Source organism: Poromitra crassiceps (genome assembly GCF_964638095.1).
Source record: "Poromitra crassiceps genome assembly, chromosome: 2".
In the NCBI taxonomy this organism is placed as follows: domain Eukaryota; kingdom Metazoa; phylum Chordata; class Actinopteri; order Beryciformes; family Melamphaidae; genus Poromitra; species Poromitra crassiceps.
The window spans coordinates 23,102,276-23,125,520 of record NC_139624.1 but is presented as its reverse complement, the minus strand read 5'-3'; the positions used below and the strand labels follow the sequence as shown (position 1 = coordinate 23,125,520).

The window sequence follows — 23,245 nt, the reverse complement described above, 5'->3', positions numbered from 1 at the left end:
CATCACTGCGTCGACAAATTGAGATTGGTGCAGCCGTCGAGCCCTCTGCTGTCTGTCTCGCTCCTCTCTATCCCACACAGGACTTTGTGATTGCAGCTCTGGCAGCTTTTCATTTCCCTTCTCATTTCACATCAGGATGAGCCGCTTTCTGTCTCGAGCTCATCAGGCAGAGATGACATTTTGATGGTCTCGCTCTCGTCTCGGACTCACTCTCCATCGGTCTTGGTCTTGACTAGGTCTCAGACAAGCTGGACTCTGGATTTTATTTCAAGACCAGCCGAGACCACAACTGCAGTGACATCATTACCTGCCTCATATTGTCACGCTTTTTTTTTTTTTTTTTTTTTACTTTGATTGGGTGTAAAAAACAACAACAACAAAAACTTCAAAACAATTGCAACCGACGACTTTTCAGTTTGAAGGTTTTACCGCTGAACCCACTGCCCTCGGACGCCAAGGAAGACAACACAAGGAGACAAAGCCTGGGAGAGCAGAGTGGCTGCAGATACGTATGTCGTCCAAGTCATATGTTTTGGTTATAGGCTACAAACCACAAAGATTATTTGCAAAACAAGTCATGCTTACTGTTATGCGTAGTAACCCCCCCAAAGGCCCATTTTGAGCCAGGAAAAACTCTGTTTTCCATTGTATGAAATTATATTTCCTACTGCAGACCAACAGGTTTACATTTCAAATAAATGTTTGTTTCAACATAACCAGACCAATGCTTCTGTTAATTAACAGCATACTCCCACATACAGATCATATACTGTATCATCACACAGCCTATTACATACTGTATAATTTACCAATCAGTGACTGACAGTTTTGGGGAATCATAATTTAGCAGCAGTAGTAAGGTGTTTTTACACTTCATTCTGCCCACTGTGTTGAGTCTTTCTGAAAGCCAGTGATGTGGAATTGCAGTGTTTCAGACCAAAGTTGCCTTTTGTCACTGAGTTTTATGTACAGTGCAGCCATTTGTATTTTACTAAACTTACTAAATAATGATTTCATTTGTTGTCAGCAGAGCGATGGTGTGTAAAGGTTAAGCCATAATTAGATCATGGTCTTGAAAATGCTCTCGCGTTGGTCCGGTCTCAGTCTTGCATCCCACACTTGCCATTCTGCATCTTAGAGGCCATTTACACGTGGCATTAACATGCGTTTTCTGTCATCAGATTGCAATCAGATTGTGCTTGACCACCTCCGGAGGTGGTGGTCAGGGATGCATTGTGTACACATTGAACACAAGTGTAAATGCAATGTGTCCTCTCAATCTGGATACAGCAACTTTATGCGGATTGAGAGGACACCCATTTCTGCCATCAGATTGCAATCAGATGGCAGAGAACGCATGTTAACGCCAGGTGTAAATGGAATCAGGCTAATGTGGTCAAGCACAATCTGATTGCAATCTGATGACAGAAAAGGCATGTTATTGCCAGGTGTAAATGGCCTCGTTAGGGATGTTGTCTCTGTGAGGCTTGCAGTGGAAGTGAAAGGGAAAAGGCCCATATGGAGACAGTTTTAGTGTAAGGTTGCTAAAGCCAAGATAGAAAGGGTTCAGTTAGCTACTTAACTATAAATACCTCTGAGACACACAGGCCTGGTGGCTGTTCAAACTCATTTGATAATCCTAGCTTCAGGCTCGACTGAGGAAATGTATTGGGTGTCACACGGTTCCCACGGTCATGGAAAACCTGGAAAATTAATGGAATTTCAAAATCTCATTTTCTAGGTCTGGAAAAGTCATAGTGAAATCCTGAAAGTTTTTGAAAATTCAAGGAATTGTGTTCTGTGCAATGAAATTGTTACGATATTCTGTAGAGAATATTTTATTTTTGTGCTTTTTCTGTTTTTTTTTTATAAAGATTTTAATGGGAAATTCATATTTGATTTAAATAGCTTCCATGTAGGCTCATGTGATGCAGTGACTCTAAAGAGGTGTGTCCTATTTTTCCAGTGTATTAATAATCTCTGGTATTGATTTGGAGTCACTGTGTCACATTAGGCCCTACAGTAGCCTACATGGAAATTATATTCTGGATCCCTAAAAAGTAATGGAAAAGTTTTGAAATTGTATCCATGAAAATGTGTGCGAAACCTGGTGTTACCTCATAGCAAGAAGCTCCTTAGTTGGAATCTTCTTGAATGTTCTAGCTTGAGAAGAGTCAGTTCAAACCTGAGCAAATGGTTGGTTTTTGGCTTTATTAGCTAGCTAACGAGCAGGCTAACGAGCAGGCTAATACCAAAGCAACCAATGTTAATGTTAACATGCGACTATAGCTTCTATACTCCATACATGGTGGGCAAAGTGTGTTACCAACAAGATAATGATGGTTAGCTAGCTGAGTTGCTAATCATAGCTTCACAGAAATTAACCATATCTATTCAACTCTGTTTAGATGGCCAAGTTGTGCATTTACAAACACAACCACAGCTGCTGTTGCACAGAGCACAGAACCTCCAATATGTCTGCCATGGAGGGCACATATCACCTGGATCTCTGTGTTTCTATCTGCAAACACACATTTGGAGCAAAAACCACTCATATGAGCATAATTAATTACGTTTCTCTATTTTTTACACTGTTTGCAATACATCATAGAACAATATGAATCTTTTCAAATAACTATACACATCGGGTTTCCTAGTTAGGAAAAAACAGGTTTACAACAGTCATACAGAGGTCTGGGAATGGGCTGAGAATGAGTCCATACACAAGCTAGCTAAGAGCGCAAAGAGATGATCGTCTCAGACACAGGCTAGGCAGGCTCGGCTTGTGGAGCGGGGCTGCAGGAATGAGAATGGTGCTGTTAATATGAGTGAGAGGAAAATGAGGTGTGTGTGTGTGTGTGTGTGTGTGTGTGTGTGTGTGTGTGTGTGTGTGTGTGTGTGTGTGTGCGTGCGTGCGTGCGTGCGTGCGTGTGTGTGTGTGTGTGTGTGTGTGTCAGTGTTGATTATACATGTCAGGTAGCCTATATTCTTATAATTAATGTATAAAAATTACACAATTAGGCTTGCAGTCATCCAATATTAAACAAAGTGCAATTAGCAGACTCATGATTGCCATATTGAATGTGCAATCCTTATTACTTATACCATTTAATGGCCAGTGTAATTCATGATAATATCCATTTGTTGATAAAGAATGAGCTCACTATTGACCTCATTAGCTTTAATGTGACTTTAATATGACTATAAACATATTACCTGATATTTACTGATATTCAAATCCCACAGGCCACCGAAGATGTGTGACACTGCTGCTCGAGATCAAATTGGAATTGCGCCTTTACATTTCCAGTGACTGTGCAGTGACAGGTGTGTGTGTGTGTGTGTGTGTGTGTGTGTGTGTGTGTGTGTGTGTGTGTGTGTGTGTGTGTGTGTGTGTGTGTGTGTGTGTGTGTGTGTGTGTGTGTGTGTGTGTGTGTGTGTGTCATGACCAATGACAATTGAATAACATAATAACAGTTTAGGCTAACATCTCTAGGTAATAGCCCCAAACTTGTAAACTTGTCTGAAACATTGCAGATACTCATAAAAACACGTAGACTAGTGGGGCGTCCGGGTAGTGCAGCGATAGATTCCCTGCCTACCAACGCGAGGGGTGCAGGTTTGCATCCTCGTGTTGCCTCCGGCTTGGTCGGGCGTCCATACAGGCACGATTGGCTATAGTGTCTGCGGGTGGGAAGCCGGATTGAGGGTTTGTCTTGGTCGCTGCACTAGAGCCTCCTCTGGTTGGTCGGGCGCCTGTTCGGTGCGGAAGGGAACTGGTGGGAATAGCGTGATCCTCCCATGTGCTACGTCTTCCCGGTGACACTCCCGCTGTGGCATGAAAATAAGAGGCTGGCAACTGCGCATGTCTCGGAGGAAGCATGGTGCTAGTCTTGGCTCTCCCCAGATCGGCAGAGGGTGGAGCAGCAACCGGGGGAGCAGAGGGAAAAATTGGCCAAGAACAATTGGGGAGAAAATGGGGGGGAAATCGAAAAAAAACACAATAATAATAAAAACCACACACGTAGACTAGTACAGTATACTATATGTAGCAGAGAAGACCCAAGTCCAATAGTCAGTTATACTGGTGCCATACATCTGTTTCCATCATGCTAGGACTGTGCACATCCAAGCCAAAATGTAAACTGTGTTTGTTCGCAGATTGTCCTGCATGAGTGAAAATTCATATTTTAGATGTCACATTCTATACTACATCCACTGTGTCAGGGCGCGTTCACACCAAGCATGTTTGGAGCAGTTTATCTGAACTCTGGAACGATGCCAATTGAGCTCAGGCAGCAAGAAAATGACAGCACAGAGATGTCTAAAAATTCAAGAGCTGGTGCAGCTTGTTAGGAGTGAGAACGCACCCTAACCAAGGACAGGAAACATGCCAAAATTCAAACCGATGACAGGAAACAACGCCAAAACTCAAGGCTTCATGGGAGACGGATGTTGACATCTGATAAGCAGTTCCTCATGCAGTGAACGCCGACCATAACAAAATGAACCAAGGGGAAACCACAGTGTGGACTGATGCTCATACAGTATTCACTTTGCTTTTCACTCTTCCATGCTTGGCTCAAGTTACAGGAATGGGAATAAGATTGGTTTGGACTCCCAGAAGATGCCAGAATCTTGAAGCTGTTAGGATAATAACAAGTGACCAAAACTACCAATGAACTAATAAACGAGCGACTTGTGAGTCCATGGGCCATATCTTACGCCCAGTGCAAGTGCAACAGCAAATTCTTTGCTAGTTTCTAGTACTCAAAATCTCCCTTTCCCCCCCTTTTAATTACCACTGGATAGCTGAAACACATCCTTTGATGTACTGACACAGTGGTAATTAAAAGAAAAAAAAATGTAGTACTAGAAACTAGCAAAGATCGCCCTTGCAAGATATGGCCCCATGTGAGTTTTGATTTCAAGCCCTAAGAACGTAAATTAACCAAATACCAAAAAAAAAAAAAGGCAACAAAGTAAACATTTCCACCGTCGTTCGAACCAAAGAAAAATGACACGGCCCTCTCAGATGGGATCAGGCCCTCCCTCAGTAACAAACTCCATGAGCAAACAAGCAGAGCTGCCCTCCTTCCTGGCAGCCTCAGACAGTAGCTGCGGTGCAGTAAACCAGACACACATGGATACCATAGTGTCTTTGGGTCAGGACGCCGATGGGATGGCCATGCCATTTCTGGGCCCAGGGGGGTTGAGGTCTGTGGGCCCGGGGGGGTTGAGGTCTCTTGGCCCGGAGGGCTTGAAGTCTCTTGGCCCGGAGGTGTTGAGGTCTCTGGGCCCAGGGAGGTTGAGGTCTCTGGGCCCAGGGAGGTTGAGGTCTCTGGGCCCAGGGGGGTTGAGGTCTCTGGGCCCAGGGAGGTTGAGGTCTCTGGGCCCAGGGGGGTTGAGGTCTCTTGGCCCAGGGGGGTTGAGGTCTCTGGGCCCAGGGGGGTTGAGATCTCTGGGCCCGGGGGGGTTGAGATCTCTGGGCCCAGGGGGGTTGAGGTCTCTTGGCCCAGGGGGGTTGAGGTCTCTGGGCCCAGGGGGGTTGAGATCTCTGGGCCCAGGGGGGTTAAGATCTCTGGGGCCGGGGGGGTTGAGGTCTCTGGGGCCAGGGGGGTTGAGATCTCTGGGGCCAGGGAAGTTGAGGTCTCTGGGCCCGGGGGGGTTGAGGTCTCTGGGCCCACAGGGGTTGAGGTCTCTGGGCCCAGGGAAGTTGAGGTCTCTGGGCCCAGGGAAGTTGAGGTCTCTGGGCCCGGGGGGGTTGAGGTCTCTGAAGGGCTCAGAGAGGCGCGGGCCCTGCAGGCGGGACAGCAGCGTGGTCCTGCGAATGCTGCTGTCCGAGTCCTGGTGGCCGAACTTGTTCCGCAGCCGACGGCAACAGGGGAGGCAGTGCGCAAAGTCCTCCAGCAGGTGGCCGCTGAAAATCATGTAGATCCAGGGGTTGCAGCAGCTGTTGAGACTGGCCAGCAGCGCCGAGAGGGTCACCACCGTGTTCTCCGAGTCTACAGGGAAACAGGAAGGGAAAGAGAGGGGGAGGACATAGTAACGTTACAGCTTTAAAATTATGAAAAGTTTGTAACTTCCCCCTCTTTCAATTGAAAGATAGGTCAATAGCTCCTGCTCGCGCTTAGATTTGCTCTGCTTGTGCTCAAACTCTGTGCATGCAAAAATCCAAATGCAGAGAAGAAAACCAAGCGCAAACGTTTCACAAGTGCACAGAAGCAGTTTGACTGCAAATGCGAGGGCAGGAAATCTGTCCAATAGGGATATATCGGCCGTATAGTGGTATCGGCCGATATTGCCTTTGTTGACTGCAATCGGCCTATCGGCAAAAAAAGGTGGCGTTCACTGATTGCAGTGGCAGTTGGGTCACATGATTTCTGCCTGGCTACCGTACGCAAACAGTTCAGTTATTTGTTTATAATGAGGATTTCTTTGTTTCCCTGTCTGTCACAAGCTATCGGCCAAATTGTTTGAGCAAAAGCAGAGCAAATCTAAGTGCGAGCACGGGCTATTCGAGTGCGAGGGCAGGGTTTGAGGGAAGGCCTTCCAAAATCGAAACATGAAATCAATAAACCCATCCTCTCAAATTGATAGACTGCACTCTTGAATAAAGATAGGGAAAAATCTCCATACATTTCAAAGTCACAGCTGTCAAAGCGTGACTCACCGTCCCAAGAGAAGCTCTCATCCCACACGGACCACATCTGCACAGTGAAGAATGGCGCCCAGCACACCACGTACGCCAGCACGATCACCAGGGTCATCTTGACCGTGCGCAGCTTGGCCCGGGAGATGATGCTCACGCTGCTGACCGAGCTCCGCCCCAGCAGCCCGGTCTTGGTGGCCTCGGCCACCGCGCCCACACCCTTCCTCTGGGTCTTACACCTGAGGTTCCTATAGATGGTGCGGCAGATGAAGCCGTAGCACAGCATCAGCACGGCCACGGGCACCAGGAAAATGCCCACCGTCATCCAGGTGATGTAGGCGCGCACGCCCCACGGCTGGATGAAGTGGCCCCAGCAGTCATAGACAGCTGAGCCGGGGTGCACCTGTAACAGAGATGTTTTTAGCTTACATGTACAAGGACCAGGGTGGGAATTTTGTCATTTTAGGGGCAAGGCCATTTGGCCTTCAGTGTCCTTTTTTTAGGGCACAAGGCCACATGCCAGGGCACAAAGGCCATTGCTGCGGCTCTATTGACATCGTGAAGAGCGACTTTTCTGAAATGTGTGTTAAAATGAGCCAATGACACATCCTTTGCATAGACTACAATAAACTGAGACCACTGAAGCTTAAAGCAACTGACAGTAGCAGGAGGGTAGCAGGGCACTGCTGCCAAGGTGGCCCCAGGGATCTCAGGGCGCCACAGCCAGTGGGTGGGAGGGGCAATGGCGGCCATGGCCTCCATTAAATTCCCACCCTGATAATGACACTAAATCTGTTATTTTCATTTGATGTTATTAGCCCACATGTATAATGATACTAAATCTGTTATTTTAATTTGTATACCTGTGCTGTCATATCAGAGCCCCACTTTCTGTACCCCTCCTTCTCCAAGCCCCTAACATTCCCATCCCCTATCGCCTCTCCCCTTTTGCTGTGATTTCCTTTGGGACTGGCTGTGTCATTTTTCCTCCTGTATTATAGAAAGCCAAAGACACGCCCACTTCCATGTTAGGCATACAAACATATGATACAAACCAAGGGATTTCATCCGCCATTTATTTTGCCATAAATATTTCGTAAAATGCTTATAAAAATAGTTTTACTTGGTCAAACCAAGCGATCCAGCTATATTTAGAATCAGGAGAGACCATATAAGCTTTCACTCGGACCAAAACTTAAAAAAAAGAAAAGGAGATAAAAAAAATCAATGTTTTTTTGTGTGTTTATTTGTTTGGGTCAGAGTAAAATGTTATAAATGCGACGGGTTGCACAGCCCACAGTGCACTCTGTTTGTAGTATTTTAAGTTACAGTATGCACAATTGCAGTACCACTGTATGTTGCAGTAATGTCATACCGTAGTTGAACTTGAAGGCAATGCATTAGTGACGGCCCTTTTGCTGTGAGTTCCTTTTGGAGAGGAGACTTGACTTGTGCTGAATTGAAGGATTTATTTTGTGTTATTTTCTTTCATGTCAGAATAAACAGATGACAGGTCCAAAAACATCTCGGTTGTTGGGTCCTTCCTAACCTCACACAAAGTCATCCTGCTGCCAGTTTTTTGGATCTCCTCCCCTTGGGCAGATGCTACCGCTACTGCTACTGCTAATGCTCCACTACTCGTTTTATGGAGTTTCTTCCAGTGCAGTGTGTACATTAGTCTGAACGACTAGCCTACAACTCCAAATGTTAGATCTTTGCACTCTGCCTCGATATGCTAGCCCATGTTCCTTCTTTTGCTTTTAATATGTATAAGATGTCTTATAATTTACAAATGCAATACTGCTATATCTATGCATATATGCACTTTAAAAGTGTGCATTTTAATACATTATAGGTAATCGGCACTTTAAACTTGAGCTAGGTGATTGTCAGGCCTATCCACGCATGTGTATTTTATTCCAAAGTGGTTTCGACTGCAAATGGTAACTGACTGACTCTAACAAAGCAGAAGTTGAGCGGTTCCACACCTCGCTCAGGGAGAAGATGAAGTACTGTGGGGTGCTGAGCAGCAGGCTGCAGACCCAGGTGGAGCCGATCATCAGGTAGGCTCTCTGTGTGGGCTGCTGCAGCGTCTGCAGCGGGTGGCAGATGGCGATGTAGCGGTCCAGCGTCATCATCACCATCATGTAGGTGGAGGCGAACATGCCCAGCACCTGCAGGTGAGGTATTGATAAGTATCGATACTAAAAATGTGAAACACATACGGTACAATACTCTTTTGCAACAGGTATCGATAGTATCAATACCGATACTCAAACTTTTAAACGGATACAATACTTGCCTCATTTGCAACACTATACACAAGCTAAAAGTGTTCTGATGAGCAGGGCTAATCTGTTGTGTAAATGCAAAGTTTTTGATGGGTTTTATCGGGCATAGATTATGGAGAAGTGTGTGTCTGTCCGTCCATCTGTCTTAGTTTACTGTACATTATGTGTCTGTCCGTCCATCTGTCTTTGTTTACTGTACATTATGTGTCTGTCCGTCCCATCTGTCTTAGTTTACTGTAGATTATGTGTCTGTCCGTCCATCTGTCTTTGTTTACTGTAGATTATGTGTCTGTCCATCCATCTGTCTTTGTTTACTGTACATTATGTGTCTGTCCGTCCATCTGTCTTAGTTTACTGTAGATTATGTGTCTGTCCGTCCATCTGTCTTTGTTTACTGTAGATTATGTGTCTGTCCGTCCATTTGTTTTAGTTTACTGTAGATTATGTGTCTGTCCGTCCATCTGTCTTTGTTTACTGTACATTATGTGTCTGTCCGTCCATCTGTTTTAGTTTACTGTAGATTGTAGGGCTCTATTCTCCCACAGGCCATCGGCGCTATTACGGGCCTTAACCGCAAAAAAACGTGCCTTGCGCCTGTTTCGGCAAGATAGCAATAGGCTTTAGGCTGCCAAATGCGCTTTAGGCCGAATGGGCGTGGCGCAGTCCCAAAGTGGGCGTGTCGGCGCTAAATACCAGCCTAGTTATATCTTGGGAGCTGGCCTACATTTAGCGCTTTGCGCTTTTGAAAAGCAGGCCTATTCTCTGCCTTCACTGCTTCTTCTCTGTCACCCTTCTCTCTCTCTCTCTCTGAGTTCCCAGCATGCATTGTGTTTCTTCATTTCGCTACTAAATAGCCACCAAATGAGCCAAAATAGATATAAAAGGTAGTTCTAAATTAATGTGTAATGGTAACACAGCCTGCCATTGTCAACATTTCAATATTGGACCAAATAAAACTTCGAAATGAAAACACCAACCTATGTGAAACATATATGTCCTCTTGAGCCTATATATACCCCTTGTGGAGTTAACGTGATTTAGAGAAGTAACAGCGGAACGCGCTTCGGAACGCGCTTCTAATGGCATCTGCTATACTCTGATGTCCCTCCAATAACTTGGCCCTATTTCACATTTAGTTTTACAATAAAAACACATTTATGCAATGACTTGACATAATGTAGGGTATATTTATGTGCATCATCCTTCCTGCAGCAGGCGAGAGAAAATGATATCTTTCTGGACAAACTTTCACCAATCTAATAGGCTATATTTTTCTAGCTGATGCATAGAACATTATTTTCACTTTGATCTTGCTATAGTGTAGCGTATTTACATGCTTGCAGTATTGAAACTGCAGTTAGATTGCTTTGAGAAGCATAATAATATGGAATAATAGCCTATAATGCAGACAGACAGGCTGGATGAAGGGAGGGGGGGGGGGGGCAGAGCGTTTGGCTTTCGTCTGGTTTTGCGGGATCACTGGAATTGGAGCTAAAAAGGCAAGCGTGCGATTCGTTTATTGCACTTATCCAATGAGCATGACGGTGCATAATTTTACGCCTAAAAGGCGTGATTGTAATGCTTTGGGCTGCATCTAGCGCCAGCACGACGATATCAAGTGCGCCTTTCCACGCCCACTGCTTTGATCTGCGCCTGCCGCTCGGCCTAGAAACTGCGCCGATGCAACGATAGGGGCCTATGTGTCTGTCCATCCATCTGTCTTAGTTTACTGTAGATTATGTGTCTGTCCATCCATCTGTCTTTGTTTACTGTACATTATGTGTCTGTCCGTCCATCTGTCTTAGTTTACTGTAGATTATGTGTCTGTCCGTCCATCTGTCTTTGTTTACTGTAGATTATGTGTCTGTCCGTCCATTTGTTTTAGTTTACTGTAGATTATGTGTCTGTCCGTCCATCTGTCTTTGTTTACTGTACATTATGTGTCTGTCCGTCCATCTGTCTTAGTTTACTGTAGATTATGTGTCTGTCCGTCCATCTGTCTTTGTTTACTGTAGATTATGTGTCTGTCCGTCCATCTGTCTTTGTTTACTGTACATTATGTGTCTGTCCGTCCATCTGTCTTAGTTTACTGTAGATTATGTGTCTGTCCGTCCATCTGTCTTAGTTTACTGTAGATTATGTGTCTGTCCGTCCATCTGTCTTTGTTTACTGTAGATTATGTGTCTGTCCGTCCATCTGTCTTTGTTTACTGTACATTATGTGTCTGTCCGTCCATCTGTCTTTGTTTACTGTAGATTATGTGTCTGTCCGTCCATCTGTCTTTGTTTACTGTAGATTATGTGTCTGTCCATCCATCTGTCTTTGTTTACTGTAGATTATGTGTCTGTCCATCCATCTGTCTTTGTTTACTGTACATTATGTGTCTGTCCCATCTGTCTTTGTTTACTGTAGATTATGTGTCTGTCCATCCATCTGTCTTTGTTTACTGTACATTATGTGTCTGTCCGTCCATCTGTCTTAGTTTACTGTAGATTATGTGTCTGTCCGTCCATCTGTCTTTGTTTACTGTAGATTATGTGTCTGTCCATCCATCTGTCTTTGTTTACTGTACATTATGTGTCTGTCCGTCCATCTGTCTTAGTTTACTGTAGATTATGTGTCTGTCCGTCCATCTGTCTTTGTTTACTGTACATTATGTGTCTGTCCGTCCATCTGTCTTTGTTTACTGTAGATTATGTGTCTGTCGGTCCATCTGTCTTTGTTTACTGTAGATTATGTGTCTGTCCATCCATCTGTCTTTGTTTACTGTACATTATGTGTCTGTCCGTCCATCTGTCTTAGTTTACTGTACATTATGTGTCTGTCCCATCTGTCTTTGTTTACTGTAGATTATGTGTCTGTCCATCCATCTGTCTTTGTTTACTGTACATTATGTGTCTGTCCGTCCATCTGTCTTTGTTTACTGTAGATTATGTGTCTGTCCGTCCATCTGTCTTTGTTTACTGTAGATTATGTGTCTGTCCATCCATCTGTCTTTGTTTACTGTACATTATGTGTCTGTCCGTCCATCTGTCTTAGTTTACTGTACATTATGTGTCTGTCCCATCTGTCTTTGTTTACTGTAGATTATGTGTCTGTCCATCCATCTGTCTTTGTTTACTGTACATTATGTGTCTGTCCGTCCATCTGTCTTAGTTTACTGTAGATTATGTGTCTGTCCGTCCATCTGTCTTTGTTTACTGTAGATTATGTGTCTGTCCGTCCATTTGTTTTAGTTTACTGTAGATTATGTGTCTGTCCGTCCATCTGTCTTTGTTTACTGTACATTATGTGTCTGTCCGTCCATCTGTTTTAGTTTACTGTAGATTATGTGTCTGTCCATCCATCTGTCTTAGTTTACTGTAGATTATGTGTCTGTCCATCCATCTGTCTTTGTTTACTGTACATTATGTGTCTGTCCGTCCATCTGTCTTAGTTTACTGTAGATTATGTGTCTGTCCGTCCATCTGTCTTTGTTTACTGTAGATTATGTGTCTGTCCGTCCATTTGTTTTAGTTTACTGTAGATTATGTGTCTGTCCGTCCATCTGTCTTTGTTTACTGTACATTATGTGTCTGTCCGTCCATCTGTCTTAGTTTACTGTAGATTATGTGTCTGTCCGTCCATCTGTCTTTGTTTACTGTAGATTATGTGTCTGTCCGTCCATCTGTCTTTGTTTACTGTACATTATGTGTCTGTCCGTCCATCTGTCTTAGTTTACTGTAGATTATGTGTCTGTCCGTCCATCTGTCTTAGTTTACTGTAGATTATGTGTCTGTCCGTCCATCTGTCTTTGTTTACTGTAGATTATGTGTCTGTCCGTCCATCTGTCTTTGTTTACTGTACATTATGTGTCTGTCCGTCCATCTGTCTTTGTTTACTGTAGATTATGTGTCTGTCCGTCCATCTGTCTTTGTTTACTGTAGATTATGTGTCTGTCCATCCATCTGTCTTTGTTTACTGTAGATTATGTGTCTGTCCATCCATCTGTCTTTGTTTACTGTACATTATGTGTCTGTCCCATCTGTCTTTGTTTACTGTAGATTATGTGTCTGTCCATCCATCTGTCTTTGTTTACTGTACATTATGTGTCTGTCCGTCCATCTGTCTTAGTTTACTGTAGATTATGTGTCTGTCCGTCCATCTGTCTTTGTTTACTGTAGATTATGTGTCTGTCCATCCATCTGTCTTTGTTTACTGTACATTATGTGTCTGTCCGTCCATCTGTCTTAGTTTACTGTAGATTATGTGTCTGTCCGTCCATCTGTCTTTGTTTACTGTACATTATGTGTCTGTCCGTCCATCTGTCTTTGTTTACTGTAGATTATGTGTCTGTCCGTCCATCTGTCTTTGTTTACTGTAGATTATGTGTCTGTCCATCCATCTGTCTTTGTTTACTGTACATTATGTGTCTGTCCGTCCATCTGTCTTAGTTTACTGTACATTATGTGTCTGTCCCATCTGTCTTTGTTTACTGTAGATTATGTGTCTGTCCATCCATCTGTCTTTGTTTACTGTACATTATGTGTCTGTCCGTCCATCTGTCTTAGTTTACTGTAGATTATGTGTCTGTCCGTCCATCTGTCTTTGTTTACTGTACATTATGTGTCTGTCCGTCCATCTGTCTTTGTTTACTGTAGATGATGTGTCTGTCCGTCCATCTGTCTTTGTTTACTGTAGATTATGTGTCTGTCCATCCATCTGTCTTTGTTTACTGTAGATTATGTGTCTGTCCATCCATCTGTCTTTGTTTACTGTACATTATGTGTCTGTCCCATCTGTCTTTGTTTACTGTAGATTATGTGTCTGTCCATCCATCTGTCTTTGTTTACTGTACATTATGTGTCTGTCCGTCCATCTGTCTTAGTTTACTGTAGATTATGTGTCTGTCCGTCCATCTGTCTTTGTTTACTGTAGATTATGTGTCTGTCCATCCATCTGTCTTAGTTTACTGTAGATTATGTGTCTGTCCATCCATCTGTCTTAGTTTACTGTACATTATGTGTCTGTCCGTCCATTTGTTTTAGTTTACTGTACATTATGTGTCTGTCCGTCCATCTGTTTTAGTTTACTGTAGATTATGTGTATGGCCGTCCCATCTGTCTTAGTTTACTGTAGATTATGTGTCTGTCCATCCATCTGTCTTAGTTTACTGTACATTATGTGTCTGTCCGTCCATTTGTTTTAGTTTACTGTACATTATGTGTCTGTCCGTCCATCTGTCTTAGTTTACTGTAGATTATGTGTATGGCCGTCCCATCTGTCTTAGTTTACTGTAGATTATGTGTCTGTCCGTCCCATCTGTCTTAGTTTACTGTACATTATGTGTCTGTCTGTCCCATCTGTCTTAGTTTACTGTAGATTATGTGTCTGTCCGTCCCATCTGTCTTAGTTTACTGTAGATTATGTGTCTGTCCGTCCCATCTGTCTTAGTTTACTGTAGATATGTGTCTGTCCGTCCCATCTGTCTTAGTTTACTGTAGATTATGTGTCTGTCCGCCCCATCTGTCTTAGTTTACTGTAGATTATGTGTCTGTCCGTCCCATCTGTTTTAGTTTACTGTAGATTATGTGTCTGTCCGCCCCATCTGTCTTAGTTTACTGTAGATTATGTGTCTGTCCGTCCCATCTGTTTTAGTTTACTGTAGATTATGTGTCTGTCCGTCCCATCTGTTTTAGTTTACTGTAGATTATGTGTCTGTCCGCCCCATCTGTTTTAGTTTACTGTAGATTATGTGTCTGTCCGTCCCATCTGTCTTAGTTTACTGTAGATTATGTGTCTGTCCGTCCCATCTGTTTTAGTTTACTGTAGATTATGGAGAAGCATGCGTCTGTCCGTCCATCTGTTTTAGTTTACTGTAGATTATGTGTCTGTCCGTCCCATCTGTTTTAGTTTACTGTGGATTATGGAGAAACGCGTGCGTCTGTCCGTCCCATCTGTCTTAGTTTACTGTAGATTATGTGTCTGTCCGGTCCATCTGTCTTAGTTTACTGTAGATTATGGCCCCTATCGTTGCATCGGCGCAGTTTCTAGGCCGAGCGGCAGGCGCAGATCAAAGCAGTGGGCGTGGAAAGGCGCACTTGATATCGTCGTGCTGGCGCTAGATGCAGCCCAAAGCATTACAACCACGCCTTTTAGGCGTAAAATTATGCACCGTCATGCTCATTGGATAAGTGCAATAAACGAATCGCACGCTTGCCTTTTTAGCTCCAATTCCAGTGATCCCGCAAAACCAGACGAAAGCCAAACGCTCTGCCCCCCCCCCCTCCCTTCATCCAGCCTGTCTGTCTGCATTATAGGCTATTATTCCATATTATTATGCTTCTCAAACCAATCTAACTGCAGTTTCAATACTGCAAGCATGTAAATACGCTACACTATAGCAAGATCAAAGTGAAAATAATGTTCTATGCATCAGCTAGAAAAATATAGCCTATTAGATTGGTGAAAGTTTGTCCAGAAAGATATCATTTTCTCTCGCCTGCTGCAGGAAGGATGATGCACATAAATATACCCTACATTATGTCAAGTCATTGCATAAATGTGTTTTTATTGTAAAACTAAATGTGAAATAGGGCCAAGTTATTGGAGGGACATCACAGTATAGCAGATGCCATTAGAAGCGCGTTCCGAAGCGCGTTCCGCTGTTACTTCTCTAAATCACGTTAACTCGACAAGGGGTATATATAGGCCCAGGAGGACATATATGTTTCACATAGGGTGGTGTTTTCATTTCGAGGTTTTATTTGGTCCAATATTGAAATGTTGACAATGGCAGGCTGTGTTACCATTACACATTAATTTAGAACTACCTTTTATATCTATTTTGGCTCATTTGGTGGCTATTTAGTAGCGAAATGAAGAAACACAATGCATGCTGGGAACTCAGAGAGAGAGAGAGAGAAGGGTGACAGAGAAGAAGCAGTGAAGGCACAGAATAGGCCTGCTTTACAAAAGCGCAAAGCGCTAAATGTAGGCCAGGTCCCAAGATATCACTAGGCTGGTATTTAGCGCCGACACGCCCACTTTGGGACTGCACCACGCCCATTCGGCCTAAAGCGCATTTGGCAGCCTAAAGCCTATTGCTATCTTGCCGAAACAGGCGCAAGGCACGTTTTTTTGCGGTTAAGGCCCGTAATAGCGCCGATGGCCTGTGGGAGAATAGAGCCCTATGTGTCTGTCCGTCCCATCTGTCTTAGTTTACTGTAGATTACTGTATGTGTCTGTCCGTCCAATCTGTCTTAGTTTACTGTAGATTATGTGTCTGTCCGTCCCATCTGTCTTAGTTTACTGTAGATTATGTGTCTGTCCGCCCCATCTGTTTTAGTTTACTGTAGATTATGTGTCTGTCCGTCCCATCTGTTTTAGTTTACTGTATATTATGGAAAAGCGTGCGTCTGTCCGTCCATCTGTTTTAGTTTACTGTAGATTATGTGTCTGTCCGTCCCATCTGTCTTAGTTTACTGTGGATTATGGAGAAACGCGTGCGTCTGTCCGTCCCATCTGTCTTAGTTTACTGTAGATTATGTGTCTGTCCGGTCCATCTGTCTTAGTTTACTGTAGATTATGGAGAAACATGCGTCTGTCCGTCCCATCTGTTTTAGTTTACTGTAGATTATGTGTCTGTCCGTCCCATCTGTCTTAGTTTACTGTGGATTATGGAGAAACGCATGCGTCTGTCCGTCCCATCTGTCTTAGTTTACTGTAGATTATGTGTCTGTCCGTCCCATCTGTCTTAGTTTACTGTAGATTATGTGTCTGTCCGTCCCATCTGTCTTAGTTTACTGTAGATATGTGTCTGTCCGTCCCATCTGTCTTAGTTTACTGTAGATTATGTGTCTGTCCGCCCCATCTGTTTTAGTTTACTGTAGATTATGTGTCTGTCCGTCCCATCTGTTTTAGTTTACTGTACATTATGTGTCTGTCCGTCCCATCTGTCTTAGTTTACTGTAGATTATGTGTCTGTCCGCCCCATCTGTCTTAGTTTACTGTAGATTATGTGTATGTCCGTCCCATCTGTTTTAGTTTACTGTAGATTATGTGTCTGTCCGCCCCATCTGTCTTAGTTTACTGTAGATTATGTGTCTGTCCGTCCCATCTGTTTTAGTTTACTGTAGATTATGTGTCTGTCCGTCCCATCTGTTTTAGTTTACTGTAGATTATGTGTCTGTCCGCCCCATCTGTTTTAGTTTACTGTAGATTATGTGTCTGTCCGTCCCATCTGTCTTAGTTTACTGTAGATTATGTGTCTGTCCGTCCCATCTGTTTTAGTTTACTGTAGATTATGGAGAAGCATGCGTCTGTCCGTCCATCTGTTTTAGTTTACTGTAGATTATGTGTCTGTCCGTCCCATCTGTTTTAGTTTACTGTGGATTATGGAGAAACGCGTGCGTCTGTCCGTCCCATCTGTCTTAGTTTACTGTAGATTATGTGTCTGTCCGGTCCATCTGTCTTAGTTTACTGTAGATTATGGCCCCTATCGTTGCATCGGCGCAGTTTCTAGGCCGAGCGGCAGGCGCAGATCAAAGCAGTGGGCGTGGAAAGGCGCACTTGATATCGTCGTGCTGGCGCTAGATGCAGCCCAAAGCATTACAACCACGCCTTTTAGGCGTAAAATTATGCACCGTCATGCTCATTGGATAAGTGCAATAAACGAATCGCACGCTTGCCTTTTTAGCTCCAATTCCAGTGATCCCGCAAAACCAGACGAAAGCCAAACGCTCTGCCCCCCCCCCCCCCCCTCCCTTCATCCAGCCTGTCTGTCTGCATTATAGGCTATTATTCCATATTATTATGCTTCTCAAACCAATCTAACTGCAGTTTCAATACTGCAAGCATGTAAATACGCTACACTATAGCAAGATCAAAGTGAAAATAATGTTCTATGCATCAGCTAGAAAAATATAGCCTATTAGATTGGTGAAAGTTTGTCCAGAAAGATATCATTTTCTCTCACCTGCTGCAGGAAGGATGATGCACATAAATATACCCTACATTATGTCAAGTCATTGCATAAATGTGTTTTTATTGTAAAACTAAATGTGAAATAGGGCCAAGTTATTGGAGGGACATCACAGTATAGCAGATGCCATTAGAAGCGCGTTCCGAAGCGCGTTCCGCTGTTACTTCTCTAAATCACGTTAACTCGACAAGGGGTATATATAGGCCCAGGAGGACATATATGTTTCACATAGGGTGGTGTTTTCATTTCGAGGTTTTATTTGGTCCAATATTGAAATGTTGACAATGGCAGGCTGTGTTACCATTACACATTAATTTAGAACTACCTTTTATATCTATTTTGGCTCATTTGGTGGCTATTTAGTAGCGAAATGAAGAAACACAATGCATGCTGGGAACTCAGAGAGAGAGAGAGAGAAGGGTGACAGAGAAGAAGCAGTGAAGGCACAGAATAGGCCTGCTTTACAAAAGCGCAAAGCGCTAAATGTAGGCCAGGTCCCAAGATATCACTAGGCTGGTATTTAGCGCCGACACGCCCACTTTGGGACTGCGCCACGCCCATTCGGCCTAAAGCGCATTTGGCAGCCTAAAGCCTATTGCTATCTTCCCGAAACAGGCGCAAGGCACGTTTTTTTGCGGTTAAGGCCCGTAATAGCGCCGATGGCCTGTGGGAGAATAGAGCCCTATGTGTCTGTCCGTCCCATCTGTCTTAGTTTACTGTAGATTACTGTATGTGTCTGTCCGTCCCATCTGTCTTAGTTTACTGTAGATTATGTGTCTGTCCGTCCCATCTGTCTTAGTTTACTGTAGATTATGTGTCTGTCCGCCCCATCTGTTTTAGTTTACTGTAGATTATGTGTCTGTCCGTCCCATCTGTTTTAGTTTACTGTATATTATGGAAAAGCGTGCGTCTGTCCGTCCATCTGTTTTAGTTTACTGTAGATTATGTGTCTGTCCGTCCCATCTGTCTTAGTTTACTGTGGATTATGGAGAAACGCGTGCGTCTGTCCGTCCCATCTGTCTTAGTTTACTGTAGATTATGTGTCTGTCCGGTCCATCTGTCTTAGTTTACTGTAGATTATGGAGAAACATGCGTCTGTCCGTCCCATCTGTTTTAGTTTACTGTAGATTATGTGTCTGTCCGTCCCATCTGTCTTAGTTTACTGTGGATTATGGAGAAACGCATGCGTCTGTCCGTCCCATCTGTCTTAGTTTACTGTAGATTATGTGTCTGTCCGGTCCATCTGTCTTAGTTTACTGTAGATTATGGAGAAGAATGTGTCTGTCCATCCCATCTGTCTTAGTTTACTGTAGAATCTACAGTAAACTAAGACAGATGGATGGACAGACACATAATCTACAGTAAACTAAGACAGATGGACGGACAGACACATAATCTACAGTAAACTAAGACAGATGGATGGACAGACACATAATCTACAGTAAACTAAGACAGATGGGACGGACAGACACATCATCTACAGTAAACTAAGACAGATGGGACGGACAGACACATAATCTACAGTAAACTAAGACATATGGGACGGACAGACGCATCATCTACAGTAAACTAACACAGATGGATGGACAGACACATAATCTACAGTAAACTAAGACAGATGGGACGGACAGACACATAATGTACAGTAAACTAAGACAGGTGGACGGACAGACACATAATGTACAGTAAACTAAGACAGGTGGACCGGACAGACACATAATGTACAGTAAACTAAGACAGATCGGACAGACAGACACATAATCTACAGTAAACTAAGACAGATGGACGGACAGACACATAATACAGTAAACTAAGACAGATGAGATGGACAGACACATAATCTACAGTAAACTAAGACAGATGGACGGACAGACACATAATCTACAGTAAACTAAGACATATGGACGGACAGACACATAATACAGTAAACTAAGACAGATGAGATGGACAGACACATAATCTACAGTAAACTAAGACAGATGGACGGACAGACACATAATCTACAGTAAACTAAAACAGATGGACGGACAGACACATAATCTACAGTAAACTAAGACAGATGAGACGGACAGACACATAATCTACAGTAAACTAAGACAGATGGACGGACAGACACATAATCTACAGTAAACTAAGACAGATGAGACGGACAGACACATAATCTACAGTAAACTAAGACAGATGGACGGACAGACACATAATCTACAGTAAACTAAAACAGATGAGACGGACAGACACATAATCTACAGTAAACTAAGACAGATGAGACGGACAGACACATAATCTACAGTAAACTAAGACAGATGGACGGACAGACACATAATCTACAGTAAACTAAAACAGATGGACGGACAGATACATAATCTACAGTAAACTAAGACAGATGAGACGGACAGACACATAATCTACAGTAAACTAAGACAGATGGACCGGACAGACACATAATCTACAGTAAACTAAGACAGATGGGACGGACAGACGCACGCTTCTCCATAATCTACAGTAAACTAAGACAGATGGACCGGACAGACACATAATGTACAGTAAACTAAGACAGATGGGACGGACAGACACATAATGTACAGTAAACTAAGACAGATGGGACGGACAGACACATAATCTACAGTAAACTAAGAGAGATGGGACGGACAGACGCATGCTTCTCCATAATCTACAATTATGTGTCTGTCCGTCCCATCTGTCTTAATTTACTGTAGATTATGGAGAAGCATGCGTCTGTCCGTCCCATCTCTCTTAGTTTACTGTAGATTATGTGTCTGTCTGTCCCATCTGTCTTAGTTTACTGTAGATTATGGAGAAGCGTGCGTCTATCCGTCCATCTGTCTTAGTTTATTTCTTTATGCCTCTTGATGTTGTCATTGGTGCCATTGGTCAACTCATTGTCATTGGTGCCTTATCAAAAATGGTATCGAGTATCGTTATTTTCCTGGGTATCGGTATCAAATTTAGAAATTCTAGTATCGTGACAACCCTACCTGCAGGTGCTTCACGATGCGACACAGAGAGTCCGGCCCGTAGAAGCGGTAGGTGACCTCCCAGCACAGCTGCGGCAGCACCTGGTATAAATGAATGAATGGATTAATTTTTATTTTCATGTCTACATCAGTGTTTCTCAACGTGAGGTCCAGGGACCACAAGGGGTCCTTGAGGGGGTTCCAGGGGGTCCCCTGTAAATAGAGTGCCAAAGTCACGCCCTCTTCCGGGTTCGGCATGAGACCTAAAATATTTCATTACCCGTTAATTTCTCCATAGACGTTTTGAAAAATCCTCATAAAAATATTTTTACTTGATCAAACCAAGCGATTTAGCTATATTCAGAATCAGGGGAGACCACAGAACATTTCACTCAGACCAAATCAAAACAAAAGTGGAAAAATGTTCCCCCTGATTCCGTTATTGTATTTTTTTCCTTTTTTGGTCTGAATTAAATGTTCTCTGGTGTCTCCTGATTCTGAATATATAGCTGAATTGCTTGGTTTGACCAAGTAAACTCTTTTTATAAGGATTTTAGGAAACGTCTATGGAAAAATGAATGGGGACTGAAATCCCATACTGTAGGTCCCAGTCCCACTTTGGCACTCCTCACCATGATTTAATTTACAAGAAGTTAACACAATGAGAGAATATAGAAGAAGGGCGTTTTGATCGTTTCTCTGTTATCACTACACGTCGCATGAAGTTCTGCACAAAAACATATCTGACATTCAAAAATGTTCTTAGATTTGGGTCTGATAGACAAAATGTCATCAAATGGGGTCTTTGGCTCTAATGTGGACTAAGGGGTCCTTGATATGATAAGGTTACACGACCCATCCCTCGAGGGATTATTCAGACAGATGAATAACAAAGGCAAACATTTAGACATGTTAAAAGACCATCATCTAACACAAACATAAACATACACATCAAACATCAAGATAAAGCTCCCAGAAAAGACGTTCCAGGAGATATCCCACAATGGCAAAACAGCAATACCAACATACAAACACAGCCCCCTAAGCACAAGACACAATGTACACATTTATGTTTTTTTCCTCCCCCCCTGCTTTAGATATTCATAGAAAGCAAACACATTATCAAAATATAAAACTCCATTCTCAATACCTTTCAAATCTAAATAAGGAACTTTTTTTTTAACACTGGTTGTGTTAAAACATGATAATAAAGGACAGTCTATGATATAATGAATTTCATTCTCCACTTCATAACTCAGTATTCACAAATTCTTTCATTCTCACCTCAATCACACCTTGCACTCTCAATATGAGTTTAGCCAAGAAGTAATGCCACTATTCTTTGCATTGATTCTATGTTTCCTTTATCTCTCAATTTTACTGGTTTTGATTCTGTATAATGCGTTTTGCTTGTTGTTTTACATAAACCTCACCTTTTTCACTTTGGAATCTCTGTAATGTCTGTTGTTTTCTTTGATATTTGAGATTCAGGATATTCATGCCTGAGTGCGAGCAGCTGTAACTTGTCCAAATTTGGGGATCATTAAAGTCTTTCTGATTCTGATTCTGATTCTGATCTGATCTGATCTGATCTGATCTGTTTTCTGTTTTAAGACTATTTTATGTAAAGCAGTTTGAATTGTCTCACTCTGTCTATAAATGTGCTATCTTGCCTGCCTTAAAGTTCTCAATTTTATCTTTTGCCAGATTTCTATAGGCTACTCATGATGATTGTGTGCATTTAGCCCAGATTTGGTATTGTGAGTGCAGGGGTGTGTCTCCTCTCCTCCTCCTCACCTGGAAGAAGGCTACCACCAGGTCTGCGAGGCTCAGGTGCTTCATGAACAGGTGCATGCGGGACGGCTTCCTGCGGGTCTTGTACATGGCCAGCAGCACGCTCAGGTTCCCCGCCACGGCCACGAGGAACGTGACGCTCAGCACCGTGATCTCGATCTTGGCGACCTCCTCGTTGCGTCCGAAGCGGTCGCTGGCGTTCTGCGCGCCGCTGGCGTTCCCGGTGGCACGCGCCGTCTCCAGCTGCTGCGTCAAACCGAAGCCCTCCGTGCAGTTTGTGTCGGTGAAGTTGCCCTCTGAAGAGATGGCACCAGAGAAGCGCATGGTGGCCGGCTCCTCTCCGTGCGTAACCGGCACGAATCGAACGGACACTTCGGTTGCCAACTTCCTCTGGGTTATTCCAACGCGTATGGTGCGCTCACCGGGCTGCGCATGGATGCATGGAGACGGAGAGTGAACCGGTTAAATAAATCCACGGTGTTTTTTTTTAGCAGTCCATGCCTGACCCGCGCAGCGACACAGCCGCATCACTCATGATGTGAATCCGAACAACACTGTAGTGGGTATCCCA

At 43.5% G+C, this 23,245-nt stretch overlaps 1 protein-coding gene across 1 annotated transcript; it reads right to left on the bottom strand.

The window, feature by feature from the left end:
* Nucleotides 1-5,166: 5,166 nt before the first annotated feature.
* On the bottom strand, nt 5,167-22,998 carry LOC310799030 (arg8-vasotocin receptor-like; the record flags this gene model as incomplete). The annotated part of the gene is made up of 5 exons (XM_083661601.1): nt 5,167-6,005; nt 6,674-7,055; nt 8,641-8,826; nt 20,902-20,982; nt 22,678-22,998. 5 exons carry the CDS (start codon nt 22,996-22,998, stop codon nt 5,167-5,169), a joined length of 1,809 nt encoding a protein of 602 aa, XP_083517727.1.
* Nucleotides 22,999-23,245: the final 247 nt, after the last annotated feature.